Source organism: Furipterus horrens, unplaced genomic scaffold (genome assembly GCF_987537825.1).
Source record: "Furipterus horrens unplaced genomic scaffold, mFurHor1.1.pri manual_scaffold_13, whole genome shotgun sequence".
NCBI lineage: Eukaryota > Metazoa > Chordata > Mammalia > Chiroptera > Furipteridae > Furipterus > Furipterus horrens.
In genome coordinates this window covers 8,340,461-8,365,509 of record NW_028327183.1, presented here as the reverse complement: position 1 = coordinate 8,365,509, position 25,049 = coordinate 8,340,461, and the positions used below count along the sequence as shown (strand labels likewise).

The following is a 25,049-nucleotide window of genomic DNA, read 5'->3' as shown; positions in this document are numbered from 1 at the left end:
GGGTGGCAGGAAATGGTCTCCAGTTAAGAAAATGGTTAAGCATTGAAATTGAAACTAGAGTTGAAAACTCTTGGTCATTTCTTTTGAAGAAAGAAATCATTTGAATCCTGAAAATTAAGTTTCCGTTGTTAGGAACGAAAAGCTTGTGGCTCTTACCCAACATGATCTTTTTGAAAGGTGACTTTCATTAAACTGTGCAAACTGAACAGAAGTGTAATTTTTGGTTTAAACGTGACTTGTTTAAATATTACCCTAATTAGTGAATGAGTGATTAGGATAATCCTTATTCTCTGGTTAGAGTAATTAGTTGTATAGTGCGTGGTTAATAGAAATTTTGGCTTTAGCCCCGGCTGGTGTGTCTCAATGGATTGAGCGACAACCTGGGAATCAAAAGTTTGCTGATTCGATTCCCAGTCAGGGCACATGCCTGGGTTGCAGGCCAAGTCGCCAGCTGGGGGCATGTGAGAAGCAACCCATTGATGTTTCTCTCACACAACGATGTTTCTCTCCCTGTCTCCCTCCCTTCTCCTCTCTCTAAAAATAAACAAATAAAATCTTAAAAAAAATAATAAATTTTGGTTTTAGATAATAGTTGAGCAAGTTATAGTTAATAGTCTTTTGAGGAAATTATGGAAAAAGCAATCTTTTTAAAAAGAAGTTAATTTCCTTAGATAAAAGAAAAGAAAAAGGCTTTCCCAAGCGAAGAGGAAGTGGGGAGAAGGAGAAGGAAGAAGGATCAGGAAAGCTTTCGTGGCTGAAGAGTTGCCCCTGGAGGATCATTCCTGGGCGGGGGTGGGGGGTGCAGGGGGAAACTCACTGCAAACTTGGCCAGCACATAGGCTCCAGCTCCCACTCCAATGCCAATCACGTACTTGAAGCTGGAGGAGAGCATGGCTGGTCACTTTATGGCCAGGGGTGCCATTTCCCACAAATGTCATCTGGGCAGGCCTCACCCACAACCCTCAGACCTCACCCGAGCCTGGTGGCGGGCGTCCCTGGGCCCCAGCGCAGGGCAGGGGCAGGCGGGGACTCACCCAAAGTGCTGCACCACGCTGGGGAGCATGGCGGCCAGCTGCTCCATGGAGGGGTACTGGTACCTGCAGGCGGAGCAGGAGGTCAGGCCCAGGTGTGGCCTGGGGCGCAGAGCCGGGGAGCGCTGGAGGGGGCTGCGGGTACCTACCCCTGAGGGAACTGGGACGCCCCCACCTGCTGACCGGGGGCATCCACGTGGCACACCACGAAATGTTTGGTGATCTCCTGCATGTCCTCAAAGTTGAAGAAGGTGTTGAAGCACAGCTTGTCTGAAAAGACACACCTGTCACTGAGCAGAGGGGCAGGGAGGAGGCCCTGGCTCTGGGAGGGAGGGCGAGGCAGAGGTGATCAGCCTCATGGTCCAGGGGGAGACCAAGGCCTAAGTGGCTAAGGACACAGAGCTGAGTGTGGTCTGGGTCTGACAGGGCCCCGGGGGGAGGAAGGGAAGGCCTCAGGGCTCTGGCAGATTTGAGGCAGGGAAAGGCTGGGTGAGGCTGGGGCGCACTTACGGTTGAGGCCCACATCGTGGTAGGTGAGGATGGCTGGGCGGTTCCCCTTGGGGGAGCCCCGGATCACCACGTGCAGAAGGCCATAAGGAGTCTCAATGTCATGTTCCTGGAGGGGAGAGACGGTGCTGGACGCTCTGGGCAGCCCTCACTCCTGGGTCTTCTGGGCAAAGAGGCTGAGAGGAGGGCAGCCTCCATGCCCCATGGGGGTGGGACATCCCATTCCCATCCCTCCAAGTAGCCCACAGAGAGGGTGTAACAGAAGAAACACTCCTTCACAGGGGCCTTCAGCACAGGGACAATGGGAACTGATGCGTATCTGAAAGTTCTGATCCCCTTTGCAAACCAGCCAGAGGGGTGAGCCGCCACGGCCAGCCTGCTGTGCACAGCCCTCCAGGGTCCCATGAGGCGCATCTCCCTGTCTCACTCGGACAACGATGCCTCCCCAGCCTGAGTCCCACCCTTGTCTGTTCCTCCTCCACTCAGGATCCTTCCAGGGCGGTAGCTCCTGACGTAGGTCAGCTTCAGTCCTCAGTGACCAGCCCCTGCTGACCAGGCCCCGCTTCCAATGCCCAAACATGCCTGGGTCCCACTTCTGGGTTCTTGCTCCTGCCCTTCCTTCCACCTTGAACCCCAAAGCCTTCCTTCAGGAAGGGCCCAGCCAGACACCCTGCCAACCTTGGCCTTTCATTGTGGCCGCCCTGGGCTGGGCTGCCCCTCTATTTACACCTTTGGTTTCGCTGTTCAGGGTCAGTAGTCTTTCAGGAAGCAGGAGCTGGGTGCTGTGGGTTCGAGCCTTGCTCTGCCCCTTACTGTGCGCCTCTAAGCCAGACACACGACTTCTCTGTCCCTCAGCCACCTCTTCCGAAGCCCTCTCCGGAGACTGTGTGAGAACTAAAGATGCTGATGTCTGCGGACTGCTTAACACTTGGAGAGGTCCCGGCGCAGAAACTGTTGTGCTGGGGAGTCCTGAGCCTGGGAGAAGCCCCGACGGCTGGGCCCTCTGCACGCTGGCCACTCTTGGCCACTCAGTGGAGAGACTCCATGAGGGGCTGGTCAGAGCTGAACAAACAACTGCGGCCCGCACCGCGGGAGCCCGGGGAGCTGGCCCATTGAGCAGGGGGTGGGGTTCGGGTCAAGGACAGCACACAACTGAGCACCTACTGTGTGCCAGGTGTCTGCAAGAAAGCAGGAGCTCTTTCCCCCATTTTGCACATGTGGACACTTAAATTCGAAGAGAACCAAAGTTCCTCCCCCCGACAGGAAAGGGACAGGCTCAGGAGGTAGGAGACAGCTTCTTGGGGACTGGCCTGTGTCTCCAGGGGGAGTGACAAGGTGGTGCCACATGTCTGCTGTGAGGTCCTGTTAGACATACCCTGTCACCCTCTGGGTGGGGGCAGCCAGGTCCACCACAGCCTCCCACATCCCAGGACTGTCCTCCACTAGGGCCACCAAAACAAGGAACGCTCCCTGCTCCCTGACTACTGACTACACCCTTTTCGTGTGTCTTCTCGTTTACTCCTCACAGCGACCCAAGCCACAGAGCAGCAACCCGGGCTGGGAAAAGGGAAATGACCTGCCCAAGGTCAAGCCCAGAGAGGGCAGGGCAGGCCTTGCCAGGTGCACACCTCAGCGGAACGCACGGAAGGCCGTCTTTTCTGCGGAGATCAAGCTGCACCCAGGAGACTTCCCAGCAGTCAGCCTCTCCACGGCCAGGGCCCCGCTGGGAGCCCAAGCCCTTTCCCCCTTGGCTCTAGAGGGTATGGGCAGGGGCAGGAGGGGTGCCCAGTGCTACAGAGGGCAGGGTTGGGGGGCAGGAGGGGTGCCCACTTAACAAAAGCTGCAGTGCACGTCCTGCAGCATGAAGGGCAGTACCTCGGTGGCACAGGGTCACCTTTCGCTCTACCAGGCACAAGTGGGGCACAGGACAGTAGCCTTTCACACTCAGACAGTCCGTAGGTGTAAGGAAGAGGGCGTCTGTCCACTCCCAGCCCTGCTGTGACCACCCCATTACTATCCCCTGGGCAATGGGATTTAGCAGCAATGCCTGCCCCACTAAGGCTCAGCTGCCGCGGACAGACATTGGCCAGGGGCCCCTCCCGCAGAGCGGGGTAACCTTGGCTGAACCCTCCTGTCCACCTGGGAGCTCAGACCCAGTTCAGCCGGATAAGATGCCCAGTATCCCCATCTCTCCCGGGCCTGCACATAGGGGGAGCCTCAAGGGCAGCAGCGGTACTCTCTGGAGCCCCCAACCCCAGGACCGAGTGCTCCCATTGGCTCTCAGTGATGTCACCGTTCCCCGCCCCCAGGTGGGTGCCAGGCTGGAGGCACTGCGGCAGCCAGTCCCCCTCGCCCTTGACCTTCAGGGCCGCGGGCCTCCGAAGCTGGGTTTCAGCGCACGGGGGTGGGGTGGGAAGGCTACTCCGATCCTATCCATCACTCCCGCATCAATCACTCAGGGAACCGAGGGCCGCGCAGCCGGGAGGTGCTGACGTCGTTGCGTTGGGTGCAGGGGACTCATCATCCGCAAACCCGCAAGGCAAGCCCGGGTTGGGGATAGAGGAGCAGGTGTGCCCCTGCCTCTCCCTCACCGAGGAAGAAGAGTAGCCCTGGGCACTGCTGCGGGGCCCGGGGAGGGGTCCTGGAGCACCCCCCCCCCCGCCCCGGGGCCCCGGCCGTCGGCTCAGGGCTCTAGCGTTGCCTCCCCCACCTACAACGTAAGGCACTACGACCCCTCTGCTACCCTCCCCCGCAGGACCCCCTGCCTGAAGGCCCGGTTAGCACCCGCACCCAGACCTCCCTGCGGTGCCCCGGGGACCACGGAGGGGCTGCAAGCGCCTGCTAAGAAAGGAAGAGGCTGTCCTACTTGCACTCCGGCGCAGCCACGCAAACAAGCAAGACAACCGCAAGAGAACCGCAGGGTCAGGAGCGCGGACACCCGCACGCACGGACGCCCAGACACACGCAGGGAACACGGCCTTCGCCGCGGCCCAGGTGGTCACCGGAGCGAGGCAGCCACCCGCTCAGCACGGGCCAGGCGAAGGGCACCTGTCGGCGGGCTGCACACACGCGGGCGCATGGTCCGCACAGACTTCCAGGCAGGTCACAGCCCAGTCCCTGGGCTGCAGATTTCACCCTCCCCCGCCGGCCTGTCTGGCAGCTAACCCTGCACTGCTGCCACGGGCCACGGTCACCAGGAGACCCTGCCGGTTCTGCCTGCTGGCCTTGCCGCAGTTCTCCCCAAGGTGAGGCGACTGAAGGGAGATGTGACAGCAGACATGGGCAGAGGGATGCCCCTTCCTCCCCGACAACCTCGTGGCCTGCACTCACCCCATCCCAGCACTCCGGCATCTTGCCGAGGGCGCGACTCGCCTTGACAAGGGCGGGCAAACAAAGGCCTGAGTCACCAGAGTCCAGAGGCAGAGGGGCAGCTCCAGCGGGAAAGCAGCGGCTCTGGGATGGGGCGCCGCTCCCAGGACCATTTATAGGCGGGGCCTGCCCGCCCTAGGCGGGTCCCTCCTCCCTGCGGGGGGTTCTGAGCAGCCACTCGCTGGCCAGGAGCCCAGGCCTCCAGATTGGCTGTCCGGAGACAAACCTGGCTCCAATTGGCTTCTGAGGCTCTCGCTCACCCAGCCCCTGCTCCTGTTACCCAGCCCCTCACCCTCCAGCAACACATCATCTTTGATGGCCCCCAGCACACAGGCACCAGCCCACAGCTGCAGCCAGCAGCACACCGGGTCCTGGGAAGAAGGGATGCTGGACCATGTGCGCAGGTGGGCCCTGTGACGGGTACACAGGAGCCTCTCACTGACCCCAAACACCAGGGCAGGGCAGGGCAGGGTGGCCACACAGGCTGGCCCTACACAGCACAGCCCTTGATCCCTATCCTGGGGAGCAGTGAGGGGCCTGAGAGGACCCCAAGCCCAGCCCCCACATCAGGAAGGCCTGGATCACAACCTTGGGGGGACGTGGGGAGTCACTGCTATCTGGACTTCCTGGGTCATGACTTGCTCCAGGAGACAGCTCCTCCTTCCCCACCACTCCAGGGTCTCCCCTAGGGCAGCCAGCACTCCACCCACATGCACACCCAGTGCCTGTCCACACTGCTGAAAGCGGGGTTCTGGGGCCAGGGGCCTGGGCAGACGGCAGGACCAGCAATATGTGTGGCACACACCAGCTCTGCCCTCCCCACCCTATCCTGCTGCAAGAACTGGAGGCCACCAAGGAGAGGAGGAGGGACAAGCCCACCTCCCACAGACCCACCCAGGGTGGACCCTGGCTCCCAGATCTCTGGGGAGTAGAACCCCCAAGCCACCTCAAGCTCCATCCATGCCCTGTCCTCCAGAGAAACAAGGCTTTGGGTGGGGAGCTGGCTGGGGACATGCAGGTAGAGGAAAGAGAGAAGGCGGAGCAAAGAGAGCGGAGGAGGAGAGGAAACAGGCCAGGGCAGGGGCAGAGGAGAGAGCCCAAGGACAGAGAGGAGTGACAGGGAAGGGAGGGGTGCGGGGCGCCCGTGCCCCCATTCTGTCTCGTTAGTGAAGGACCGCGCTGCTGGCCCCAGCCTGCACTGACAGCCCTGCGCACTGGCTGGCTGCTCTGGGGGAAGGCAGTCACCGCCCCGTCGCTGGGTGCCTAGTGCCCTGGTCACCACCTGCCATGTATGCTATTCCCGGCCATGTCCTGTGTCTGGGGTGCACCAAGAACCTTCCCTGTCCCATCGCTGACCTCTTGCTCTGGAGGCCTAGTGCAGAGCGCAAGGCAGCCAGGGTGTGGAACGAGGTGTCGCCTGGCCCCTCACGTCCTGGCCGTTCTCCCTGTCCCCTGCAGCCACTTGGACAGAGGAAGAGGCTGCAAAGGCACAGCCCACAAGATCTGCCCATATGCTTCTCGAACTGGGGGACGGGCGGCCTTTCCATCCTTCCTGTCACCAAACCTCTGCTCCTTCGTGGTCCCCATCCAATTGTACGCCCAGTCCAACCTCTGACCCATCTGAGTGGCCTTCCCACCCTTGGACTCAGGTGAGAAGCTGACCTCAGACATTGCCTACTCCAAGCCAGAGGCCCATTTCTGCACAGCTCACCTGCTTCAAATCCACAGACCTGAATGTAAGTCCTGGCTCCCCACCCCTAGCTGGGTGACCTTGGACAAGGCTTAACCTTCCTGGGCCCCAGGCACAGGAACTGGGCCTTCCACACAGAGTTGCTATGAGTGCGAGAAAAAGTTGCATAAATTCCTCTAGACCTGACCCCACACCTGCCCAGGTGCTTCCCATATCTGGAAGAAATGGGACAATCCATATACCTTTCCAGACTGCCGGCCCCTCCCCTGGAGGTTGCGCAGCTGTGGCTGAACAGGGCAGGCTCTGGTCCTGGGAGCCAAGCCCAGTCACCAGTCAAAGCTCTGCCCTGTCTTTGCTGTGTGACCTCGGGCAAGTCAGCCAACCTCTCTGAGCCTATAAACAGGAAACCAGCAGTGCCTACTGCACAGGTAGCCGTAAGGATAACACAGAGTGCTCACAAAGCTATGAGAAGGGGTCAGGCAACAGAAGCTGACTCGCCCCTGAGCCCTCTGGGCCTGAGTTCAATTATTAAGAGTAGCAAATGCATATAAGAGTATCTCGCACTGGCAAGGAGCTCTTCAGATGCTTTTCACAGGTTAGCTCACTTTATCTTCCTAACGCCCACTTCAGAAATGAGTAAAATGAGGCAGGGGCCGGCTGCTCTGGGGTTTTGTCAGCAGCTCCGTCTCAGGGAGGAGGTCTGTCTGTCCACACAGCCCCGCCCTCTTTCGGAGCCAGGAGGACAAAGCGGACTCCTTGAGTGCCGGCACTGATCTCCAGCTGGGCCTCGGCGTTCTGGAGGCCACGTCCCTCCCACCTCTCCCTGAGCTCCTGCTTGTTCCCTCCTCCCCAGGCCCCGTACTGTCCTTCCCAGCTCCGGAGCCCTTTGTGTTTGTAGCTGGGACTCCTGCGTCCTTGAAGGGGCTCGTGACCCAGGGCCGGGCTCACAGGTCCGGATCCTTACTGCAGAGCTGCCTGACTGTCTGGGGGAGGAGCCAGCACGTCGCCCCATGTCCCACGTCACCCTTGCGTGCAGACCACGAGGCTGGGGCTGTCCCGGGGCACGGATACTGACCCAGATTGAAGGCAGGCCCAGGCTAGGGCCCTGGGGGGCCAGTTCCATCGAGCCAGGAGGAAGTCCCAAGAGGGTCTGAGTTTGTTCAGCGTGAGGTGGTCAGCGGGGCCCTGACACTGGTAGAGCTCCCACTGTGTCTGCCGCCAGACATTTCCCAAGACCCAGAAATAAATGACCACCACGAACTCAGAGGGGAGAGGTGGCTGGCCAAGTGAGTGAAATCATTGTGAGCAGGAATAAAAACAAAGAACAATTTCAGTTTTCACAAGGAATCTGGCATCACACTGAAGAGGACATGGTTGTCCTGGCAACAGCTGCCATGGAAACAGGAGCTATTTTGGAGCATCAGCCTGGCTTTCACTGGAGGAAAATGCTGACTCAGATGACAGCATCCCTCCCTCTTGTCTCCGTCCTCACTCCTCCAGGCCTCCCTCCCCCATCCTGTTCAGGGAGGGAGGGGACATCCCCCCTCTGGGCAGGGGGCAGGCAGAGCCACTGTAAGTAGCGAGGGTGGTCCTGGAGGCTGCAAGGTGACAAGTGATGAGCCCTGTTGCTCCAGGAATATGGAAGGGTGTGACCCTCTTCTGGGACCTGGCTGGGTGGGTGAGGGGCCAGCCAGCTTTCTGTCCCCACCTCCCCATCTTGGGGAGGCTAAGAGCTGAGACCTACCTTCCAGTCCGTGTCCACAGCCAAGAGGAAGGGGTCGGAGTTCTCCTGCGGGAGTAAACAGAGGGGGTGGGCATTAGGCCCTGACCGGCCAGGGGGTCCACAGGGGCTCGGCCCATTCGTCTTTTTTTTAACAGTTTATTTACTTTTAGAGAGAGTGGAAGGGAGGGGTGGAGAGAGAGAGGGAGGGAAAGAAACTTCAATGTGTGAGAGATACATCAATGGGTTGCCTCGCCCCCAGTTGGGTCCTGGCCCACAACCCAGGCATGTGCCCTGACCAGGAACCAAACCAGTGACTTTTGTGTTCACAGGCCCAGACTCAGTCCACCGAGCCACACCAGCCAGGGCCCATTCATCTCAATGTTAACAAAAGTGATCCAGGGCTTCCCGAGTGCCAGGCATCCAGCTAGTAAGTGCCTGACGGATGAGCCAATGAATAGCTACTCACATCGATTTTCCCTCCTCACATAAAACGTGAAGATTTCCATTGACAGGAGAGTGGGGTGAGGCTCAAAGGCTGAGTCACAGGGCCACCAAGTGGTGGAACCTCTGACTCCAAGTCCTCGCTGTGGGCCGCTTTGTCCTGCTGCCCCCACAGTTTTCGAGGTCTGGCTATTGGGACACAAGGGCAGAGACTGGGGAAGGAGGGCAGAGGTGGCCATGACCGCCACACCCACTTTAGGGACAGGGAGGCTGAGGCCACAGCGTCGGCCCAGCTGCCTCGCTCTCTCAAAGCACCAGGTCGCCTGCCTTCAGGCTCGCTCATGCTGCCCAGTGTGAGTCTGTGATTGATGCCTGCTCCTCCCACTGGATTGCAGGCACCACGGTGCGGGGGCACCTCTGGCTCTGCTATCCGCCTGAAGCTTGGCATGGAATGGGCTCCCCAAAGGAATCTGGATGAACAAGCCTCACCTCGAGAAGGTGGGGACTGTGGCTCAGAAGAACCTACTATCCACAAGGCGGCAGATGTGCAGAGCACATCCTGTGTGTTCAGACACTGTGCCCTCTCTGGGTCTTATTTGGGGAAGGAAGCCTCAGGGGTGAGGGGGGTGGTCAGCGCATGCTCAGGAACAGCCAAGATGCCAGAAACCTGTCTGCTCTGCTCTGTGAGGCCGAGTGCTCAGCCTGGAGCCTCGCGGTCCCCGGGGATTAAAGAAGCATGGATGGTTTCTCAGCCTTTTGGCTAAATCAAGTGTAGCATCTGTTCTTATCGGTTATAAGGGCCCTGGTCCTGGAGAGTCCTGCAGGGGACCCTATGCCACAGCTGCGCCACAAGCCTCTACTAAATCCGCAAGTGCAACAAGGAAGGTGACAAGTCACGAGAGTGGGAAGGAAAAGACTGAAAACCAGCAACGCCACCTGTCCCTGGCAGCTGGGTGGAGGGGGCGATGGGGACAATCTGGTGGCACCAGAGGGTCCCACACCCAAGGAGGAAAGCCCGGCTTCGGGGGAAAAGGCTGGTTATTGATGAATCCTCTCACTGGAAGACCAGGCACGGGGCGGGGTGGGGGGCAGGGAAAGAGAGAGGAGGCAGTTTTGTTAAGGATGAGGCTCATCATGGCAGGGTGTGCCGCGGGCTCTCGGGGTGCTGGGTGGGGCAGGAGAAGGGGAAGCTGTGGGAGACGCAGGACCACAAACCGAGAAACAGCAGGAGTAATACCAGACAATCCGGAGACTCCGGAGGTCAAGGACGAACTGCATTGAGGGGGCAGGGGTGTAGGAATGGGGACGGGGTGGGGTCGGTGGTGGGTAAATGTGTGGCAGTATTCACTCCTCGTTGCTTGCACCTAGCAGATTGCGGAAGATTTAAAAAGTGAAAGGGACAGACACACGCTGCAGCTGGAAAAGGAGACTCTGTCTGCGAGTGTGACTGTCTGGGAGAGAGACAGCCAGGGTGGCTCTGGAAGGTGGATGCGCCAGGTGTCACTGAAATCAGCAAAGGCCACGCTGGGAACACTGAGGGTGTTTGGGGAGGGGGGGGAGCAGGGCATTCCTGTGCCTTTGGAGAAAGCAGATGTGACCTGGTCCCCGGCCCAGGGCTTGTGCTGAGCTCAGAGAGGAGAGAAACTGAGCTGGGGACTCCGTGCAAACTCGTCCAGGTCCAGGTGGGATGAGGTGGCAAGTGCCACCAAATGCAGCAGAAAAAAGGCAGAGCCAGGCTGCGGGTCAAAGGGGGCTGTGTTCTCAGAGCAGCAGCCAAGGGCTGGGCCAGGCCATCAGAGGAGGGGTGTGGGGCATCTCTTGGGGTGCCCTGCTGAGGCGAGTGAGGGGTGGAAGAGGCAGGCACGGGACAGACGCGTGCCGCCAAGGTGCGCCGCCCGCAAGCACACACCCGACCAGCAGCAGCAGCTCCGTCCTGCCCATCCCCCACACCTCCGCTCACGTGATGGGTGCAGGGGTCTCCCAGGGCCACCACGGGCCCCATCACGCCCTCACAGGACGGCTGGTCTCTGATCACATTCTTCGGAGCTGCATCAGTACCTGCAGCTTCCACTGTGTGCAAGGCTCTGTCCTGGGCACTGGGGGGCGTTGGGGCACAAAACCCACAGGAGCCCCGCCCCGGAGCCTGAGGTGCGGGCCCAGGAGAGGTGAGTGCCGGGCCCACGCACAGAGCCTCCTGGGGTGTCCGTCTTAGATCCAGTGCTCGGGGCCTCCATGGGGAGGACGCATTTGAGCAGAGCCTGAATCAAATGAGGGCCAGCCCTAAGACGTCCCAGGCATTAGGGAACAGTTGGTAGTTGGCTTGTTCCATGAGGAGCAGAGAGGAGTGAGCAGGGGAGAGCGTGGGGGGCGGTGGGGTCTCCCCCTGGGCCCCGGAAGGGCTGTGGCTGTAACTCTGAGTGAGACGGCAGCCACGGATCAGCTTTAAGCAAGAGTGACATGATGTATCTACAGAGTGTTGTGGGGGTCACGGGGCCTGTGAGGAGGCTCCGCAGGCATCTGGACAAAAGACGGTGGAGGGCGGGGGCGGGGGGGTTAGGACAACCAGCCTACAAAGTGTGCAGCTCACAAGCCGTCCCCTGGTCCCCTGACCAACCCTGGGGTGGGGTGGGGGGACCTCAGATAATCAGGACTTATGTTAACTCAAGGCTCTGCCTTAAGATAAGACTGTACTCTTCTCAGGGGCAGGACAGCCGGCAGGTCTCATGCGGCCCTGGCCAGCTAGTCTGTTCCAACATGTGACACTCAGTGGCCCTTGGGCTCACCTCCTTCTGGTGGGAGGTTGGGGGAGGTCAGCCACAGGGTCAGGGACTGGGTTCCTGGCTCCCCAGTCTGTAAGCTGGGAGGTCGGGTGGGGACCGGGACCCCCCATCTGTAAGCTGGGAGATCAGGTGGGGACTAGGACCCCCCATCTGTAAGCTGGGAGATCAAGTGGGGACTAGGACCCCCCATCTGTAAGCTGGGAGGTCGGGTGGGGACTAGGACCCCCCATCTGTAAGCTGGGAGATCGGGTGGGGACCGAGACCCCCCATCTGTAAGCTGGGAGGTCGGGTGGGGACTAGGACAGTGTAACGAGCAGAGCGCCCCAGCCTGGAGGCCCCAGGAATCTGTGAGTGCGGACCCCACCACAAGGAGGTGTCTGGCATCAAACCTAAAGCCCTGATGAGGGCCCTTTGGGACGAAATAACAAAGGACCTCATGTGCCTCTCTCCCACCGCTCCAGGTGCCCTTCTGGGGCTCCAGGGCCTCCCAGATGCAGGGGTTCAGTTCAGCATCATTATTTGATTGCTGTGTGACCTTGGCCAAGCAAATTAACCTTTCTGTGCCTCAGCTGTCTCATTATTGAAATGGGAATGACTCTTCTAAAGAGTCTCCCAGCCTCAAAGACAGGCAAAGCCAACAGGATTGGCTGGGTGGTGGTTGCATGGGCACTCAGCCCGCCCGGAATGCTCCCAAAGCAGGGACAAGACTTCTCAGGGTGTCCTGAGTATTCCCGGCATGAGACTCACCCCACAGAGGATCAGTGGGGCAAGACACTCAGTTTTCTTCTTGGCCACGAGGGGGTGCTCTCGGCCCCTAGACCACGAAGGGGAGACTCACCAGCTCCACGGCATCCTGGCCCCGGAGCAGCGGCTTCTCCTCCGGGAATCGCAGCTCTTGCAACCCCGCCATGGTCACGTCGTGGAGCAGGAGCCCTGGGGAGGGAGGGCAAGGACCAGGGTTGTGGCCTGATGTGGCCGGGACACCAGGTCTTTGCTCTGACTCTCCCAGCACAAGCCTGGGGAGGCTGGGGAAGGAGAGAGAGGACTCCACACCAATGGCTCCATCCCTGGGTCCCCAGCGTGGGACCACCCCAGCGCTTCCCCCTTCCAGCTCCCCTGCGGGGCTCAGGGATGTAATTGTATTATTTGTTCTTAAAAGTTAAAATATGTTTCGAAAAAGAAAAAAAAATGACAAGAAAATGAAAGGCAATACAGGAGAACCCCTAAGACAACTTCAAGGAAATTTCTGCATTTATTGGGAGGCAGAGGGGCCAGTGTGGGAGACCAAACACGGGGTCAGAAACAAACCGCATCCCTGCCGTGGTCCAAGTCATCCGTGGGGTCCTGTAGGACACTGAGAGGAACAGAGCTGAGGGGTGTCCAGAGGGCCTGGGTAAAGGTGGCCCTGAGAGGAGACCAGGGGGGCTCTGGCAGTGTAGCAGGCAGATGGTGTTGAAGCAGTGGGTGGCTGTCACGACAGACCACCCGCAGGAGGGATGACACCTGGTAACCACCCACGCCAGACACCAAGAGGTAAGTCCTGGGCCCTCGTGGGTGCACCGGGGAGAACCTGGCCTTCTGAACCTCAGGAGAGGACAGAATCGTGTGTGCACACCTGTGTGTACATGTATGCCTGTGTGTGCATGCTTGGAGCAGCCAGCAGTGGGGAGGGGCAGACAGAAAGGGTCCGCGGACCTCAAAACCAGCTGGCCTGGCACCACCATCCCTCACCTGGACTTCAGGATGGTTTAGATCAGAATAAATAAATGCGCAAGAAAATATTAAAGCTCACCAGCAGTCCAAGCAATTTAAGTTAAAACAAGAGCCTTTTTTTGGCCCGAGGAACCGGCACAGTTTGCAGAGCTGGCAAAGGGGTACTGAAACTGGCACTTTTCTTAGGCTGTTTGTGGGTGTGTGGATTGATGCATCTTTCCGGAGGGCAGTTCTGCAGAATGAATTAAAATTATTGAAAAGATTCATACTTGGACTCAGCAATCCTCTTCCCTGGAGGAAATTTCTTAAGGAATCCGGAAAGGGCATCTAATAATCAATCTGCTGTAAGAACGCTCACCACAGGGCCATTTATAATACCAGAGAAAAACTGGAATATGCCAGGTGCCCATGAATAGGGTGTTAGACACACAAACTATGGGTTAGTAACTTATAAAAGATGATTGAGTAACATGGGGAGATGCTTGTGTCTAATCAATAGAAAAGGCAATTAGAAAATATACAGTACCCCAATGGTGAGAAATACAAACAGCCCCACAAAAAAAAAAAAAAAAAAAAAGGCTTGGAAGGATGTACATCCTTAAAGGAACAGGCATTATCCCACATGGAAGACTGACAACGACAGGCTGTCACCTGAAACCAGGAAAAAAACACCATAAAAGAAAGAAAGAAAGGAAGGAAGGAAGGAAGGAAGGAAGGAAGGAAGGAAGGAAGGAAGGAAGGAAGGGAAAAAAAAAGAAAGAAAGAAAGAAAGAAAGAAAGAAAGAAAGAAAGAAAGAAAGAAAGAAAGAAAGAAAGAAAGAAAGAAAGAAAGAAAGAAAGAAAGAAAGAAAGAAAATATCTATCTGGTTGGAGATCAGCAACAATCCCTCACTCTGGTGTAGCATTTCATAGCTCACAAAGTGCTTTCTCGTGCTATTTGATTTCACCCCGATGGGCATTGAGATGAGGAAACCAAGGCCAAGAGAGGTTCATTGGCAGGTCCAGAGGGGGCCAGGCCTGGAAACGGGGTCTTTGGACACCTAGTCCAGTTCAGTGCCTGACTTGATGGGTGGGTTCCTTCCTTCCTCCCTCCCTCTCTTCCTTCCCAACTCTGTTTTTAGCCTTTCTTAAGTGTGAAGCCCTCAGACTTTCCCTTCTGCCCCAAAGGCTGCCAATCCCACTAGCGATCAGCCAAAAGATGCACCCCGCTCCCCCGCCACATCCCACCTCTGCCCATCCCTGCTGCTTTGGCTTCTCCCTGTGGAAGGCCCAGTGACAGGGGGTGGGCCCAGTGGTTACATGGGACCCAGGGGCACAGGGCCTTGGATGGAACCCATTCCTGTGGCAGGGCCATCATGAGACCAGGCTGCTGCTCCCCTTGGGCTTCCTTCCCTCCTGCCAGAAGCATGAAGCATCCGCTCTCCAGGGTTACAAAGACACTACCTCAATGCATGGGGGTCCCCACTGGAGTCTCCTTTGGGGCTGAGATGCGCTGTGGCTGGGCTGGGAGCGGCTGGTCAGCTAATGGAGAGCTGTGAAGCTCCCTGGGAGAGCCCTGTCCCCAGATGCCAGGCAGAGAGGTCTGTGCCCACCCAGGCCCCAGGCTCCCCATCTCCATGCCACGCCAGAGCGCTTGGTTCCCAGTGGTTCCCGGGGAAACCAGCTAACACAATGCAGATGGGCTGTATTTTTAGCAAGGTATCCTCCCCCCTCGCCCCCACCCCTTTCTCTCCCATCCTTTCTGAGTGGCTGCACACTCATCCACCCACCTGGGTGGGGGCGCAACAGAAGGGCCCCACCCTGAACAACTCTATCCCCATTTGGATGTTTTTAGCTGCCAGCCTCGCGAGCACCCAATCCAATTAAACACGTTGGCAGCACTGGAGTGCCCCCGTCCTCACCCAGGCCTCCTCTGAAACCACCCAGGAAACCATCCTCCCTAAGGATGGTGCTATTAAAAGGGCTGAGAGTGGGCCATGCAGGGACAGCTGGAGTGGAGGGGAAGAGGGCTGGAGTGAACCTCCAAGTCTGGAGAACTGGGACTGTCTCAGCCCACAGAAAGCAGACAGCGCAGGCCCAGCGGACCGTGATGTGGGGCTCCACATGCGTGAGGCTCCGGAACGGAGGGCAGGGCAGACAGTCCCCCGGGGTGGGGAGGTTCTTCCTAAGAAAGTTACGATTTTTTAAAAAGTCACTATGCAGAACAGAAACAGACTCATAGATACAGAGAACGTTTTGACAGCTGCCAGATGGAAGGGAGGTTGGGAACTTGGTTAAAAGGTTTTGAGATTAAGAAATAGAAATTGGTAGTTACAGAATAGTCATGAGGATGTCAAGTACAGCGCAGAGAATATAGACAATAATATTGTAGGAACCAGGTATGGTGCCAGGTGGGTGGTAGATTTATTGGAGTGATCACTATGTAAGATATATAAATGCCTAATCACACCTGACACTAATATAACATTGTCTATCAACTGTAGGCAGTTTGCAGTCCTACAGGTAGATGGCCGCTTACATCAGTCTGTGTCCCCATCCTGACCTTTGGATGGGGAAGCAGGGGCTGGGACTAGACCTCCTCTCAGGGTCCCCATTCACGGATGAGGGAAAAAAAGACTCAAGGAGGGAGCAACTGTCCCCTGTGGCAGATTCGGGAAGGGAACCCAGAGTCTGTGCTCTGAAATCCATCTCGACAACGATTCTATCTCCCCAGGTAGATGGCAGAACAGGAGGGTTCAGGGGATACAATCTTTTTTTCTGTCCCAGCCTTCATCTCCTCTCTAGTCACGGCCGCATGACTCATGCCCAACCTGAACGAGACCAACTCTCCTGCTTTATTCTTGACTTGGGCCTATGAATTCCTATCTCTTCAACACACACACGCACGCACGCCCGTCCTTCTAGCACATTCTCACTGTGCTCCAGGCAGCCCTTCTGGAATTCTGACCCTCAGAGCTAAGGACCCAAGTGACCACAGGCACAGCCTCCCCACAGGAAGCACAGGCCGTTGATCCTGCTGTCCCCTCTGCCCGGAATGCCTTTCCCGTCCTACCCGTGCAATGACAATAATAACAACAACAACAACAACAAAACCAATCATTCCTCTTTTCGGCTGACACTTGATGGGCATGGTTGAATGAGACCAAGCGAATGAACAAGTCAAGGACTCTGCACTGAGACGGCCCCCTGTTGAGAGATCGGTGCCGATCGGTGCCGGTGAGGCCGGGCGCACAGCACTGACTCTCACTGCTGGATTGTAAGTGGGCTCAGCTTTCCTTGGAGGGCAACTTGGTGGTTTATAAAAATGCAGCTCTGCAATCCTGTCTTTGGGTATTTTATTTATCTGAAAGGAAAGAGCCCACGTGTGCGCCACGCGTCAGTACGAAGGATGAGCGCTGCAGCCCTGTCTGAAGTCGTAAAATGTGGAAACAGCCCAAAGGAGCACCAGGATGGATAAGTGAGCTCCGGAACACCTACACCCCGGCGCACCATGCAGCTATTTTAAAAAAATGAGGAAGCTCCATGCAAACAGACAGGGAAAGCCTTCTAAAATATGCAGTTAAGGGAAAAAGGCATGTCATAGACTAATAAGTATAACTAAGCCCATCTGTGTAAAAAAATATATAGGTACACATATTTGCAAATTTAAAAGAATTGGTGATGATGAACTCCTTTAGCTTTACCTTGTCTGGGATGCACTTTCTCTGCCCTTCCATTCTAAATGATGGCTTTGCTGGATAGAGTAATCTTGGTTATAAGTCCTTGCTTTACATCACCTTAAATACTTCTTTCCAGTCCCTTCTTGCCTGCAGTTTCTTTTCAGAAATCAGCTGATGGTCTTATAGGCACTCCTTTGTAGGTAATGCTCTGCTTTTCTCTTGCTGCTTTTAAGATTCTCTCTTTATCTTTAACCTTTGGCATTTTAATTATGATGTGTCTTGGTATGGTTTTTTTTTTTGGTCTAACTTGTTTGGAACTGTGCTTCCTGGACTTGTATGTCTATTTCCTTCACCAAATTTGGGGAATTTTCCTTCATTTTCTCACATTAAGTTTTCAAGTTCTTGCTCTTCCTCTTCTCCTTCTGGCACCCCTATTGTTTGGATGTTGGCACGTTAAAGTTGTCCCAGAGCTTCCTAAGCCTCTCCTCATTTATTTCAATTCTTGTTTCCTCATTCTGTATTGGTTGACTGTTTTTTTCTCCCTTATATTCCAAACCATTGATTTGAATCCTGGTTTCCTTTCCTTCACGACTGATTTTGTGTGGATTTCCCTTTATTTCACTTAGCATAGCCTTCACTTCTTTCCTTATGCATTTGCCGTACTCAGGCATGTCTCTCGTCTGTGAGCACCTTTATCGCCAGTGTTTTGAACTCTGCATGTTAGGTTGGCTATCTCCCCATCTGTCAGACTGGCTATCTCCTTGTCACTTAGTTCTCCCACTGGAACCTTGATCCATTCCCTCTTTGGGGCCATACTTCTCTGCCTCCTCATCTTGACAGGCTCCTGTGTTTGTTTGCCTCCACATCCCAGGTAGAGCTGTCACACCTGTTACATTGTCAGGGGTGGAGCCTTAGGTATTCGTCAGTGCAGGGCAACCTGTTTCACTACGTTGTGGTGCTGTATGTGGGGGAGGGGTCTGAGAGGGAACAATGCCACTTGCTCAGCACTTGTCCCTTTTCCAGGTACTTCTCCCACTTCTGTATAGGACTGGTACCTCTCTAGCTATTGCCCTGTCCATTGTTCCCAGAGTGGGTGGCTCTGCGGACGTTCTAGGACCGAGGGGGCCCTTTAAACAAGCAGACTCTGCTGAGAGACTGGCAGTTTCTTCCTCTGTCCCAACCCCCGCTGGTTTTCACAGTCAGAAGCAATGAGGCTTGATTTTCCCTGGTGCTGGGAATGTGAGCTGTGCAGTCTGGTCTGGTGCTGGGAGCACTCCCCAGGTGTCCCTCCTGACTTTTTAAAATGTGTGACTGAGCTTTCTGCTGGCCTGCCACTGCCACTGCTGCCACCACCACACCCACATCCTCTCCACCCTGGCTCTGCCCCTCCTACCTGTCTGGGTGGGTGAGTATTTCTTCTTTATATCTTTGTTTGCTGGACTTCCATGCAACTCGATTTTCTGGAAATTCTGGTTGTCTCTAGTTTTGAGGTAGTTGTATTCCTTCTTAGTTGTGGAGGGAGACGCAGTGTGTCTGTCTAGGCCTCCATCTTGGCCAGAAGTCAGCCCCTTCTTTCTTAATAACAGATTTTAGATGGGCAGGTGAACAATGGGAATAAAACCTATTTATGATCATGTGGCAACACTCTTCCAATAAGACGTAAATGGAAACGTGACGTTGGGGTAGTGGCCATAAGGGGAGGAGACATGCTGTCCTTCAACCCTCCCTCCCTCCCTCCTGTTGGCTAGAATACAGATGTGATGGTAGGAGCTTGGACAGCCATTCTGGACCCAGAGGCAGGATCCTCAAAGCAGCTGAGTGGCAACATAGAAGGATTCCAGGCACCTGAGAATCACGAAGCCAGGCAACTTGCAGGGAAGCCACCCCCAGGCTGCAGGACATCTCTGCTCTTAGGCCTCAACATGGGCAACAGGGCTAAAAACCCCTTCTGGTAACCGCAAGCCCAGCCACTGGACCAGGCTGTCAGGAAACAGTTTCAGGCACGTGGAGTGTGATCCTGAGGCTGCAAACCCCAGGCTGGGCTATGGAACAGTCCTCCAACCCTCCACCTGTCTGGAGAGAAGACATCCCAGAAATACTACCCCCTTCCATCTCACCTGCCTAGGACACCTGCCAGACACACAGCACCTGCCCTGTCACCCCTCCCTTGAACAGGTGAACTGAAAAAGCATGTAGGTCCTCCAAGGTTATTTGTTATGGAGGTTAAGACTCATGGCCACTGTAGTTGGACATACATTTCATCGGTGGTTCGGTGTTTAAGGTACCTGAGGATTAAGAGAGTGGGAGGGGTCCACAGTGGGGTTTCTGTGAGGCTGGAAGGGACGATGCTTGGGTGATGCTTACAGAACAGCGCTCTCCCAGCTGAGCCTCAGCACGCCCCTGTGGGCTCAGCCAGTTTCAGCCTGATCAGAACCAGGTCTCCCCGTGCCCGCACACAGCCCATGGCACTGACCCCAGGGGCACCGAGTCTGATCCGCACACACCCCTGTATCAGTTTCTTGGGGCTGCGAGAACAAATCACCACAACCTTGATGGCTTCAAACATTCATCTTTTGTTTTTTAAAGATTTTATTTATTTATTTTTAGAGAGGGGGGAAGGGAGGGAGAAGGAGAGAAAGAGAAACATCAATGTGTGAGAGAAACATCAACAGGACCTGGCGGGCAACCCAGGTATGTGCCCTGACCGGAAATCAAACCCGCAGCCATTCGGTTTATAAGATGACCCTCCAACCAACTGAGCCACACTGGCCAGGGCAAAAACCACTGTAAATATTTTTTGCTTATATCCTTTCGTTCTTTTTTCCAATGCTAATCTATACACTGAAAAAGATTTAAAACAAAACAAAACAAAAGATGTTTCAAAACATCTTTTGGACCCCAGAGCCAGATATCCTGGTTCAAATTCCAGCCAGCCACTTACTATCTGTGTGACTTACGGCAAGTTACTTAACCTCTCTGTGCCTCATTTTCCTTACCTGTAAAAAGGGAGAAATAACAGTGCAAACCGCACAGGTCGCTATGATGAATTGCTATACAGAAAGCACTTAGAACTGTGCGTGGCATATGGCAAATGCCACGGAAGTGTGAGCTGTCATCACCATGATTATGACATTATTATTGCATAAAGAGACATCTGTTCAGGTGGATAAATAACTTTGGCAGCAGAACGTGCAGCTCCCTGGGGTTCCCTGGTAGGAATGCAGTCTCATCTATTGAACCTCCTCTACTCTTAGGCATTTAGGTTATTATTTCCAATCTTCTTTTTTCTTGTGTTAACAACAATGGGATAAACATCCTTGAACAAATACGTCTGCACACATCTTTCTTTGTTCTGAAAAAGTCAATGCTGAGTCACAGACCATACATATTTTTAAGCTTTTGATGCATTGTTGCCAACTTGCCCTTGATAAAGGTCACAGCCCTTAACCCTCGGCTTGCTGGTTGCCCACGCCCTCCTCACTGGTGGCCTTGGGCACACTGAGTGATCGTCACACCTCTCCCCAACTCCCCACTCACTGCGCCCCCACACCTACACCTTGTCCCCCTGTCATTGCAGCCGCAGCCCCAATGAAGCAATGGGTGAACTGGAAACGAGGATTAAGGGTCTGATTTTCAGCCTCCTGGGGTAAAGCTATGCTTCACTTGCCCTCACATAGAAAATGTGGGTCAACGCACTTGCCAACAATCAAGTACTATTTCCATGTAGTTGATGAAATTGGGTGAGCCAACAAATTTCATACATTAAAATGACACCAACATTTTAGGCTGAAAAGTTTTGCTTTTTAATCCACGTCAAGTCTGTTTTTAAAAATTTCCACCCTGGCTGGTGTGGCTCAGTGGATTGAGCACTGGCCTGTGAACCAAAAGGTCACCGGTTCGATTCCCAGTCAGGGCACATGCCTGGGTTGCAGGCCAGGTTCCCAGTTGGGGCCATGCAAGAGGCAACCCGATTGATGTATCTCTCACACATCAGTGTTTCTCTCCCTCTCTTTCTCCCTCCTTTCCCCCCTCTCTAAAAATAAATAAATAAAATCTTCTAAAAAAATGTCCAACATCCAACACTGAGGCTCCCAAGGGACCATTTTGGAGCTCCATCCGCCACTTTAGAGCGCTCTCGGGCTCCCAACCACTTTGAAGGCATGTCGTTTGAGTACAAATGCACAAAATTGTCACCTTTCCACTTGCGAACAGACAAGTGTCCCACTTCCCCGTATCATGCTGGGAAATAAAAACGCCACCCCTACAGTGGGAGGGGTGAAAGGAAGTAGAAGAGGGTACAAGTGTGATAAATGGTAATGGGAAAAAAAAACAATAAAAATAAACCATATATTAAAAAAGCACCCAGTAAAAAGGCACCAAGAGTCTGCGCTCTGGGACTGCAGCGGGCGTGTGGGGGGGCAACCACACTGGGCTCCTTCCCTGAGCCAACGAGACACTGCGAGGAAGTCTGGGAAATACATCAGTCACCCCCAACCTGTGCAGCTTCGGGGACAGCCCCTACCGCCTGCCCTCTTCTCTCCAGGACCAAAAGACATGCTTGGGCTAGGCAGGACAACCCTCAACTCCTGGGCGTCCTTCCAGCTCCATCTGTTGAGGGCACCTGGCTTTCCCACCTGGCATCGGAGCTGTGGCTGGCCGGCCAGCAGGGCCCAACCCCAGGTGTCATGCCCGCCCTGTCGCATTTGATGGGACCCTAAGGCCTAAGCAGGGTCCCTCAGGGGCATGTCTTGGGGAGGCCTGGAGCACAGTAGGATGGCGAGGCCCCAGGACACTGAGGAGACAGCTTGGGGACAGCGGCCCCATAACTACCACTTGCTGACTGCAGGCCTGACGCTGGGATCAACACTTAACCCCTTCACCCTCTGCTGCTGCTGAGGAGCGTGACCGCGGTGGGAACCACGGGGAACCCATTTTACAGGCAAGGAAAGGGAAGTGTGGGGCAGCTACAAGAATGACCCACAGCCAGGGAGCTGGAACTCATGGGAGGGCCCGGGGCTCAGGACCCAGTGGGAAACCCAGCTCCGCCTCTTCTCAGCTGTACTGCGCGGTGAGGAAGCGCCTGACCTCACTGGTAAAATAGGCACAAAAATAAAATGGGAGAATGTGAAAGCTATAAACAGCGAAATAAATATGAGTTTAACGAAATGGTCCAGAGAAACGATTCTCTGCTGCTGATGTGGGGGCGGGGAATTGGAGACCTCTCAGAAATTATCCTGGAGACTGCTGACGGGTAGGCCACGGGAGCCTGGACTCAGCCAACAGTCACGGAGCACCTGCTGTACGCCACCGCGATAAACGGGCCACCACCCTGACTGCGACCTGTTATCATCTGATGGGAAATATGGGTCAAAATCTCACAGATGCATGTGAGCTGGGATGCAGCAGGGTGGGAAAAAGATCCAAACTTCCTTGCGGCCCAACCAGCCAGGGCAGGTGGAGCTGTCCATGACAGAAGCAGCCAAGACCAAGGAACCAGAGGGGGGATGGAGCCCGAGAGGTGTGGGCCCCAACAGGAGTGTCACCTGTGCGCTCAGTGAGCCACTGCAACTCTCAGAGGGAGGTGCCCGTCATCTCTAAGACGAGAAAACGGAAGCCAGAGGGATGAAGCAACATGTCTGAAATCACACAGCCGACCAGCAGAGGGGCTGGGACTTGAACCCAGACCCGTGGAACAGGGAAGAGGACAGGACAGAGCCAAAGAGAGGGGAAAGGCTGCAAAGACCACCAGACAGTGACTGAGGAGAGGCACTGTCTCCCAGGGCAACTGTGATCAATGACAGTGACCGAGGGGGCCCTATTCCAGCCTGGCCAAGGGCTTAGGAAGTCTGCCAGGACCACAGGAGCCCATCGGATGAGGGAGGAAAGGCTCTGACCTCTGTACCCAGAAAATGGGGGCCCCATATCCTGGACCCCAGCTGGAGCCTTGCACATGCCTCCTGAGAGCATTGCCCTTTCAGTGCTCTGGGGCTGGAAGAGGAGGAGGGGAAGGATCCAGGAATTCTGTCCCACAGGCCAGACTCTAAAAACCCACGGGGCTGGAAAAACCTTCCCTCTGGGGGTTCACAAGTTCAGCCAACCATGCAGTCGCCTTTGCAGTCAGGCGGGCAGGCTGCCTCAAGTGAGCCCTACAAGGAAAAGTCAGCAAGGGACTGGAGGGGCTGCCAGCCATGTGGCTAACTAGGCTCAGATCTGGAACAGCGCCCTCACCCCAACCTTCCCCTCTGTGAGCCTGCCACAGAGCCAAGGAGCAGCCAGACACTGTTGCTTTGACAGGTGCTCACAGCCTGAAACCTCACCAGACCCAAGCCCCCAACACACACACACACACACACACCCTCTCTCTCTCTCTCTCTCTCTCTCTCTCTCCAGGCCCTCCAGTCTCCACTTCACTCCTCAATCCCAGTCTCTCTCACAGGCCAGGACCTCTGCATATGCCGGTCCCTCCATCCTTCAGCCTAGAATGCCATCCCCCTCCCCACGAATAGAAATCCTGTCTTTCAGGGTCCAATTCCAACACTGCCACCTGCTCAAACCTCTCTGCTCTGCTCCATCCCCACTCAGACTCTAATGTGTGTCCTGAGTGCACCCCTGCATGGCTGCCCCTTTCTCCTAACAGGACTCCTGTGCTCTGTTCTCCTGCGCCAGCCGGTTAGGTTGCCAGTCCGGCACCAAGCCTGCCAGGTGCCAGAGGACAGGGACGGGAATCCACACGTCCATCCAGGATGCACAGACGGATCCCCTCCACAGTCCAGGCCTGGCTGGGATCTGGAAATGCTTCCTTTTCCTAGCGCCCTTCCTCCTGTCCTGCCTCTCCACAGCCACTACCACAGAGGCCACCTGTGCCCGGAAGTGTCCCCTGCCCCCCCTTCAAACCCTACCTGCCCCCTCCTTGATCCTTCCTGCCTCCTTCTCTGGGCAGACCCAGATGTCCTCTGTGGGTCGCCAGCCACAGCACCCTGGATGTGGCTTCCAGCACAGTGTCTGGCCAGTTCTCCAGAGGGGCCCCAGGCTGAGGGTCCCCAGACATCAGGGCCCAATCTGGCTTCCCACTTCCCAGGCCACCTGGCGTCTACTTCCCGCAGGAAACTTCTCCTGGGAGAGGAGCTCAGGCGGTCACAGGAAGCAGAAATCAAGGCCATGGTCGGGAGCTCCTTTCTTAGGGGACCTGATTGGAGGGGCAGGTGCTCCAAGCTCCCTTTCCCCTTTCGGGGACCCGACTAGAGCTGGGCCACTCGGGGACTCCCGGAGGCTGCTCCCTTGACTCGCACTCCGGCCGCTGGGGACTCAGAGAGCAGAGCCGGGCGGGGACGGCTCCACGCAGGAGCAGGCAGCCCACGGGCTAGGAATCAGCTGGCATCCGCACCCTCTCCTCCAGCTCCAGCCGGAGCCGCCCAAACCCGGGCCGCCGCGCCCCGCTCCAACTCAGACGGTAGCGGGCGCCTCCGGGGGCCGGCGGTACCTGTCAGCAGTTCGATCCTGTGTCCCAGCAGCTTCATCCCGGCGCTGCCCGCCTCGGGGGAGAGGAACTCGGGAGGCGAGGAGCGAAGTAGTCGGAGAGCGAGCAGCGGAGCAGCAGCCGGAGCCAGAAGTGCGCTCGCCGCCCCCCTACGCCAAGCTCCCCCTCCAAAACGCTCTTAAAAATCCACCAATTGGATGACCGCTCACCCCTAAAAGGCGCCCGCCACCGCCACCTGGTCGGGGGGAGCTCCAGGAGGCGGAGGGAGCGCGCGGGGTGGGTGCGGCGACACTTGGGAGGCGACGGGACGGGGCCGTGCGCCCGCCGCCGGAACAAAGAGGCCCCGCCACCCCGAGTGTTGTGGTTGGGGGGGCGGGTTGCGGGCGACGGCTGGGTCGTGGCCCCGAAGGTGCCCGGCTGGGACGGCGAGGAGGGAGAATCCGGGGTGGGGTCGGGGCAGGAGTGGGTGCCGCCCCCGCCTCGCGAAGGGTGATCCGGGTGCAGGGCGCCCGGCTGCTGGGGTCTGGGGTCGTGCGCGGTGGCTGCGCCAGGTCGGGGAGTGGCTGCGGCTGCAACGACAGGGGGACAAGGGCGGCGCCAACTCACCGAGGGCGACGTGAGCGAGACAGACGCGCAGGCGGGAGCCGGGTGTCGCCGCT

At 56.3% G+C, this 25,049-nt stretch overlaps 1 protein-coding gene across 4 annotated transcripts in view; it reads right to left on the bottom strand.

The window, feature by feature from the left end:
* The window catches only part of NDRG4 (NDRG family member 4), a 31,609-nt gene extending 7,177 nt beyond the window's left edge, over nt 1-24,432 (bottom strand). For 2 of the 4 annotated variants that reach the window (XM_090260568.1, XM_090260569.1), the window contains exons 1-7: nt 24,394-24,432; nt 12,380-12,474; nt 8,342-8,386; nt 1,542-1,647; nt 1,181-1,301; nt 1,035-1,097; nt 818-878 (exon numbers count right to left, since the gene is read on the bottom strand). In XM_090260568.1, coding sequence (XP_090116694.1) covers nt 818-878; nt 1,035-1,097; nt 1,181-1,301; nt 1,542-1,647; nt 8,342-8,386; nt 12,380-12,474; nt 24,394-24,430 — 528 coding nt within the window. In that variant the 5' untranslated portion in view covers nt 24,431-24,432. Of the gene's footprint in view, nt 1-817; nt 879-1,034; nt 1,098-1,180; nt 1,302-1,541; nt 1,648-4,868; nt 5,013-8,341; nt 8,387-12,379; nt 12,475-24,393 lie in introns of those variants that run through there. The other 2 variants (XM_090260570.1, XM_090260571.1) reach the window with 2 other exon arrangements.
* Nucleotides 24,433-25,049: the final 617 nt, after the last annotated feature.